The sequence below is a fragment of the Cupressus sempervirens genome, chromosome 2, assembly GCF_028749045.1.
Source record: "Cupressus sempervirens isolate cs-2001-9-10 chromosome 2, ASM2874904v1, whole genome shotgun sequence".
NCBI lineage: Eukaryota > Viridiplantae > Streptophyta > Pinopsida > Cupressales > Cupressaceae > Cupressus > Cupressus sempervirens.
The window spans coordinates 432,541,649-432,550,110 of NC_143119.1; the positions used below are offsets into that span (position 1 = coordinate 432,541,649).

The following is an 8,462-nucleotide window of genomic DNA, read 5'->3' on the forward strand; positions in this document are numbered from 1 at the left end:
AAATCAATTTGTAGCCATGTTGTGTAGTTATCAGATTGCATAGCAAACCCAATAAAAGTTTGAATTTTTCATAAGATCTTGTTCAGTTTTCACACCTGTTTGTGTATAGCGGGTGTAAAATTTGTTGTTCCTTTTATTTTAGTATTGGTGAGATAGGTTCCCTATTTATATGTAGATAGCACAATTGTGGATCTAATAAATTATTAAAAAGAAGCCAACCACAAATGAATGCAGGTTCTCTTGAAACAAAGCTTGAAACCAATGTTTGTGTGGTGTATATTTAAGATGGCGGTCCAATTTAACATAAGGATTTTTAGTGAATGTTGATTGTAACTACCCATCTCATCACAACTAGATGACATATTTGTTCTAATAAATCATTTCAAAGAAGCCAATCACAGATCTTGACGTACTCTATTCAAAGAGAGTCTAAAAGCAGCCCTAGCCCAGAAAAAAAAATTTACTCAATTGAACTATAATATACATTTACAGAAATTACAGCACCCAATTACAATACTTATACGATTAAGCTTAGTTAAAATAGGGCTAAAAAGCTTGAAGTGAAAAAAAGGCCAAAAATGTGTTTTAGTGCTTTTCAGCCTGTGGAAGCCAGTGGAATCTCCTGGAATCATCCGGAAGCTGGCTGGAAGCCATTCGCAGACAGCCAGCTTCTGGACGCATCCGCTCCCACCTCCACTTCCGTATCCAGGGCTACAAGGCACGAATCCGTATCTGAGCAATTAAGTAGAGAGAATGAGCTGCAATTCAGATTGAAGTTCAAATTTTTGTTTAGGTAAACAAAGAAAAGGTCATCTATTCATATTTTGCTCTTCAAATCACACATCTGAAAAGAACCAAACCCAGAAACATTCCAGCAAAAACTCATTTTTCTCTTTATTTGGTTCACACACACATACAAATTGAAATGCATCAAACTGATAAAGCTTGCTGGGTGCACCCTGCATGCAAGCTTGAATGCCTTTGACGCTTCTAAACTTTTAACAGTCAGCAAAACTGGACACTCGATTATCCTGGAGACTCTGCATGATCCTGCTGAATCTTTTTGCACAAACTGCCCTAAGGGTTCCCATCCCCAAGGATTTAATTGACCCACCTGTAGATTTCTGCTTCCAAGCCTTGAGAACTACTGAAAGCAGCATTACATTACGGTGAAATAAATCGAGTCAATTTGCAATTGCCAAAAGACCCTTCTCTTTTACCTTTTGCAATCTTTTATAATCCTTGTTCCCAGATATTCTAATTCATAGCCAGTCATTGCTCAAATGAAGGCAGCTGATGGACAAGTCCTCACCTAAATCAACAACAGTTAGCTGACAAGTCCTCCCCCCAATCAATGGCAAACTCAAAACTGTTAACTGACAGTTACATTCTGCCTTATTTAATTGATCCTAACTGGAAAGTGCTTCAGACAGGTATGGTACCAACACACACAAAACAGCTTATTATAACACGCAACTATCTTAACTGGCAGACCCGGTTACTGCTCAAGGACACAAAGACACAGCAGCTTCAAAACCAAAGACTTGGCCAACTTATTTCAAGTATAAACATTCCTATTTGATAGTTCACTTACTAAATGGTTGTGGGGTGGAAAAAGGAGACATTAAATATCACAGAGCATGACAGAGTTATAAAGAGAAATCAAATAGTAGCAGATCTCTAAACAGTTGTGGAGTAGAAAAAGGAGACATTAAAACATCAGATAGCATGAAAAAGTTATAAAGAGAAATCATGTAGTAGCAGATAGAGAAATCATGTAGTAGCAGATCACTCCCCATTCCATAGGAGAGAAAATTTCTGCTTCTGATCCTACTTGCGAAGAGTTATTTCTTCTGGAAACATCTAGACATAATATTGATACTAAATTTTGATACAGAATCTCAACATGGTCTGGAAGGAAAGGTTACATCTTTACTTCTGTGTAAAGACATGCTACAAAAAAAAAAAATTCAAACCTTTGCAGTCAAATGATAGGAAGATTTATTTAAAGGTGTGATGTCTGTTACAATATCAAAATCCTCTCTACCTAGAGTGGATTGTTAAGGCTGAATGACCCCAGATCAAACCTTATCTATAGAAAAACATGGTATTTTTTAAAAGGTCTTTTGTCAGTTTCGGCAGAAAAAATATTGCACCATATCCAATAGCTTATTCTTTGATATACCTTGCAATACAGTAGATAAACAGAACTGATCCTTTCCTACCCTCGTGATCCTTTGTGCAAAATAAAATAAAGGAATGTTTTCCAGATATTTTGAACATGTGAAGTTTGAACTATTATATTAGCTCACATGTTATAAGTTGGCTATGAAGTTCAAACGTAGTATAATCTACTGTAAACATTTCCCTTTTTCCAACGTTTCTTCAACTTGGACTGAATTGAAGAACACTTCTTAAATTCAAAATTTTTTATTTTAACCTCATCCCAAATTTCCTTATAGGATACTTGTTCCAAAGCATGTTTAAAATGTAACCTTAATATTCCCCATAATAGTAAAACAGTTGCTCATACGCATTTCATAGATCACTTCCTGGAGTTAACTTCAACTACAAATCCAGATTACATGACTACAGCATTGTTAAAAGAAACACTAGAGAGGAATGCAACGGTATCAAAATAGGGAAAAGCAGAAGGCCGCACTTAAAATTTCTCCCATCAAAAACGAACGACTTATGATGGGTCATGTGCCGTATAGACATTTTGATTGCTTACATTTCCTATTGGAGTTATCTTGAAGTACAAATCCAGATTACACAACTGGAGCATTGTTTAAATAAACAATAAATAGGAATACAACATGAAAATAGGGAAAGGCAGAAGAACGCACTCAAAATTTCTCCCATCGAAAATCGAACCATACAGTGCCACTGGCTTATGATGGGTCATCTGCCGTATAGAAATTTTGAGATTCGACTTACTTCCATGTGGCATTAAAAAAGCAATAGATTAACTGAGACCTGAACCACAAAAGCCTCCATTAGAAGACGAGTTAAGAAGTAAAAAACCACACCCAATGATATTGACACAGGGAGGGCAGGCAAGGCCTTTTGGAAAAAAGCCAACAAAATCAAAGTCACGCCGAGCCCTGCTATAATAGCAAGATAGCATGCATAAACTGTCATGTAATCATACATGGCTGCCCTCCCTACCAATACACTGTAAAATATGAAATCGCCCAATCCCAGCTTGATTGCACCTGACGAAGAGAGCCCCATCCCTTCATCTTCAAACCTTTCATTTGGTTCTACAATCCCATTGACCTGAGGAACCGGATTCTGTCTCCTCCCACCACTAGTGCGGTCCAAAAGGCTTTCCAATTCAGGCAATGGTGAAGACCCTACATGCCGATCTTCATGCGTTGAAGAACCACCTACCTGATGACTTACAAGAGGAACCGATTCCTCTTCAACAGTGGAGAGTACGAGATGTTGTTCGGCCTCCGCAGGAGCTACAGTAGCCTCAAGAGAAAGCGAAGCAGAAGGGGAAGTAGAAGCGGAAGTGGTGTCCTCAAGTCTATTTCTAATTGTCGATGCGGAACGCCTAGATTTCTTCCAGATGCTCCTCTGGTTTTGCACGTGTTCTCCTCTTTCAATCAATGAAGGATCCAATGTGTCCTCTGATTGAGAAGCGCGAGTGATAATGCGAGTGGGAGACCGGATTGGGGTTGTAAGAGGGCGGCCTTCATATATCAAAGCTGGAATTTCCTCATCTCTGGACATTGCAAGCTCTACAAGTATTCGAAGAGGACCACCGGGGATCAAAACAGCGACAACATCATAAATTGCCATTGCCACCAGAAGTACCCAAGTAGTCCACTCAGGAAGCATGGTAAACCAATAGGCAACAAGCATGCCTATCAAAACCAAGTACCCCTGCGTGAAGATAACGGGCACATTACCCATAAACACGGAGAGCACCCCCACTACAGAAAAATTAAACAGTACTATACCAAATGTGATACAGTCAATAGGAATTGACAGAGCTTGCACGAGAAGAACAGCCACAGCACCACCCATATAAGCCAATACTATAAAGGCTGCAAAACCCATGTAGAACCGAAGGAATCCAGTGCATCTGTAATAGAAAAGAAATACCAACAGGAATGTCACAACCGTCACAACGCCCACAAATACTAGGGCATTCAGAAGGGCACCCTCGAACTTTTCCCAGTCCGAATCTGAGGACTGTTCGTTGTACATAAGTGTTGCTACTGATGTTATTGATGCAGATGAAGAATTATCGTTGAGGACACTTACCAGGAAAACAACCAGGAACATGCAGATTGACACTGGCCATACTATTCTCACAATTTCTTCTCCGAAATCATCCAAGATGCTCGCCCTCCTATCCATACTCCCTGATTCCGTTTCGTAACAGCATTCACCGCACTTTCTTTGCTTCAGACCTCAAGGGCTTCGCCCGTTCCACAGGCGTAATAGTTTCTCACCAAACACTCTCTGGGTAGGGAAAACCACAGTTCGAGCCGAACCAACGCCTACGATTCCAATTGTATCTGGCAGACAGACCAATTTTACATTTGGAACGCCCAAACTACCGCAGCATGCCCTTGTCACCCACGTAGAACAATGCCCAATTCCCCTGTGCTCTCACCTCCGGGACGGAAGAGACCCAGGCTCTCACACGTAGAACCATCATGATGAATCCACTATAATCCACTATTTGGCAAGTTAGTTGGCAGCTTGGTAGAACAAAAAAGGCAAGCAGGGTTTAGACCAAAACACTCTATTATAGATCATGGCATTACTATAGATCATGGCATCACTCTTGGACACTTAATTGAGAAAGTTTTGGATACTCCGAAAAATGAGGCTTTTTGTTGTTTTGTGGATTTTAAAAAAACATTTGACACAGTGCCACATAATAAATTATGTGATAGAATGGAAGAGTTGGGAGTTCTTAAAGAACTTAGGTCAGCGGTTTACAGATTATATGAGGAAGTCAAAGTTAAAATTAGAACGATAAAAAGGCTATTAGAAAATTTTGATAGCAACATTGAGTTAAGCAAGGGTGTCTGCTATCTCCAACATTATTCGGACTCTATATTGACAAGTTAGAAGAGTGGATAAACAAGACCAATGGTGAGGGGGGGCAGCTGGCCCACTTTGTGATAAGCTTGCTCTTATATGCGGATGATCTCATAATTCATGCTAGAACAGTTAAAAGTTTGAAAGAGCACTTGACAGCACTTGAAAATTTTTGTCAAGAAGTAGGAATGCAAGTTAACACTAGCAAAACCAAAATTATGATCTTCTCGCTGAAGAAAAATAGGGGCATACAAGACGAGTTTCTGTTTGAAAATAGCCCACTTGAGATTGTGGAAGAGTACAAATACTTGGGCATCGATTTTCATAACAAACTCAACTGGGATACTTGCAGATCAAAAAGGATCCAAGGGGGCTGGAAGGCGTTATACTCTTTACAAAACAAGTGCAGGAATGCAGAATTATGGGATTGGACGACCATGAAAACTCTTTTTGGTTTGCTAGTCACTCTGGTTATTCTATACGGATGTGAAGTGTGGGGAGGTAGTGTGTCCGAACAGAAATGGCGGCAAGTAAAAAGAATTCAAAAACACTTCATCACATGCAATCTTAAAGTCAAGACCACAGTTCTGTATGAGATCCTTTTGGCGGAGGTGGGTTCCTTTCCATTAGAAGTTGTTGCTTTGGTCTGGATGATAAGTTATTTAAAGAAAACCCAAGGTCTGAAAACACATCATTGGCCCAAGTTGATCATAGAGGAAAAATGACAAATGGATGCGAAAATGGGATATCAACATCCAAATTTGCCCGGATAACATTACAGAAATAAAAAAGTTTGTCAATGAAAAATTTCGCAATATTCTGTGGACAAGACACATAGGGCAGAAAAAATCTTATTGCATTAAAGAATTTAATCCCACTTCTAGTCATGATGAAAAGGTCTATATAAGAGCACATATTAACTGGAAAGCAAAAATGTTGATAGCACAACTTAGAACTAGTTCACATCAGCTGTGATGTGAAACTGGTTGGTGGTAAGTTCCAAAGGAAGAGTGGGCAGACAGAACATGTTTATTTTGTAATATGAGAACAGTCGAGATAGAGCAACACTTTGTCAAGGAGTGTCTAGCTTACAATGACATCAGATTTGGTTATACAAAAATACTGCAGAACAAGAATTTCAACTATTTATTCGAAGAAGATCAAGTGAAGAGAGCAGCAGATTTGATTACCAAACTTTAGAGAAGGAGAGAAAAGTTAACCAAAACTTTACAACTGACTAGTTTCGCTCCTGACTTAGGAGGGTGATTGCATGGGTCCCATAGACTACTTTAGTCTCATGGACATCATTAAAATCTATCATATCATATCATATCATTCCCCTATGCTCTCACCTCCGAGAGGGAAGAGACTGAGTCTCCAATTACTGTTCTTTAAAGAGCTTCACTTAATTACATGTCTATTTTTATTATTATTAGTCCCTATAGTTTTTGCCCTATTTATTCTGTTACTATTTTTTTAACATTACCAAATGTTAATTGTTTGTCAATATTATAATTAAAATACATATTTTCCATACTTAAATGCTATTTTTTTATTGGTTATTACTATTTTTGCTAGTGGTTTAAACATGTTTAAAAATTCAAAATAGCTTAAATAAAGGATCGGCATTTAATTTGGCCTTAGTGGTTGCATTATATTCATTAAACTTTCGCCATATATGCATTTTATTGACCAGTCATATATGAATTTTATTGTGCATTGCATTTCATGCCTAATTGTTTTTACGAGTTTAAATTTATCATTTTCAAATTTAATTATAAAATGCATAGTTAGATGAAGTTTTTTAACTGCATAATTTCTATTAAATGTTTTTTGATGATTTGATTGGGTGAATCATTTTGAATCTTATATGTGCATGATTGAAGTAAAATATTTTTATTTATGAGTAAGTTAGTTTAGATGTTTATACTTCAATATTCTATTTTTAAGAATTAATTTTTTTCATTCAACTAAAATATTTTTAAAAATATTATCTATACTTATATTATATAATATTTTTAAAAACGCTATTCTTATTATCATTAAAATATTTTTATTTTCATATTATAATTTATTTATAATAGTATATATGATATATATGAATAGAATTTAACTATATAAGATTTGTGTTGATTAAAAAATTTGTATACTATAATAAATTTATTATTTTAACATTAGATTTATACTAAAGACTATTAAAACTAAGGCAAGTACTAAGCCATTACATGGCACTTGTTTTATATTTCATACTTGCTCTCCGGAATATTCACAAAGCTTTGGTGTTTTTTTGGGTTGAGTTGGAGATAAGTAAAACATGTGTAGTTCAGAGAGATTAGATTTCCACAATCCATTAAAATTGTTCTTAATTGCTTCTAGATTAGAGTGTGTTGAGATTTTTTTACCATCAACATTTTGAATCACACTACATGATTCATCATCAGGATGAGAGAGCAAGAGCTGCAAAAAATACCATAAGTTGTTCTCTTGCTTTTGCTCTCTCATTCTGATGATGAATCACGTAGTGTGATTTGAAACGTTGATGGTTAAAAAATCTCTAACACAATCTAATCCAGAAGCAATTAAGAACAAGTGTAGTTGTCTTTCTCCATTTTCTCAATTATATTCTATGGCTCATTATGTCTTATGGTTTTCTTATCTTTTATATTATTTGGGTTTCTTTTGTTCATATCACATCAATATTGGATTTGTATTATAGAGCAACAGCCTTATATATTTTTATAAAGGGTTTGTATTTGTTGCAAGGATTCCATTCTAAAGAACACATTAAAATAGAGTTACACAGAGTTTATATTCTTCAAGTAATGAAAACCCCAAGTCAAAGTGGTATGTTATGTACTCCTTGGATAAAAATGGTGTTCAACATTATACTTTAGCAGAGGATGTCTACTCTCATTATGAAATTAATAGTACATAGTTTTTGTCACTATATGGAAGACTCCAGACATCTTCATTCTTCTTCTTTCCATAATTTTCTATCTTCTGGGCATTTTTTATATTTGTATTTACTAACTTTTAGTTTGTGCTACCATTCAATGCGAAGCTCCTCCTTGGCCACGTATTCATTCTCCTCCTTAGCCAGGTACATATTCTTTGACATCTCTTTTTAAAGGAAATATTTGTTAAAGATAGGGCTTTGTTTTCACATTGAATATTCTAGTGTTTGGCCTATCTTGTAGTAAATTTCATAATTTCTTTCTACTATCTGATTAATCTTTTTTTTGCCTTCAAATTTTTAGACTGATTGTTACAGTGATATTTTGAGGGACAAAATGGTGTATTCAGATATCTTTTCTCTAAAAGATCAAAACATGGTTTAGTAAGAAAAAAGGTCTAATGCATTAAGCAAGAGTTAAGTAAGAGTCATGGTCACAAAT

At 36.3% G+C, this 8,462-nt stretch overlaps 1 protein-coding gene across 2 annotated transcripts; it reads right to left on the reverse strand.

Moving 5' to 3' along the window:
* Nucleotides 1-2,639: 2,639 nt before the first annotated feature.
* Nucleotides 2,640-4,752, reverse strand: PS2 (Presenilin-2). 2 transcript variants are annotated; one of them, XM_089814058.1, is made up of 2 exons: nt 4,279-4,752; nt 2,640-4,096 (listed from the first exon to the last, which is right to left on the reverse strand). In XM_089814058.1, exon 2 carries the CDS (start codon nt 4,069-4,071, stop codon nt 2,953-2,955), a length of 1,119 nt encoding a protein of 372 aa, XP_089670184.1. In that variant the 5' UTR covers nt 4,072-4,096; nt 4,279-4,752; the 3' UTR covers nt 2,640-2,952. The 2 variants fall into 2 exon arrangements, with proteins under 2 accessions (XP_089670184.1, XP_089670183.1); XM_089814057.1 differs by having other exon boundaries at nt 2,640-4,746.
* Nucleotides 4,753-8,462: the final 3,710 nt, after the last annotated feature.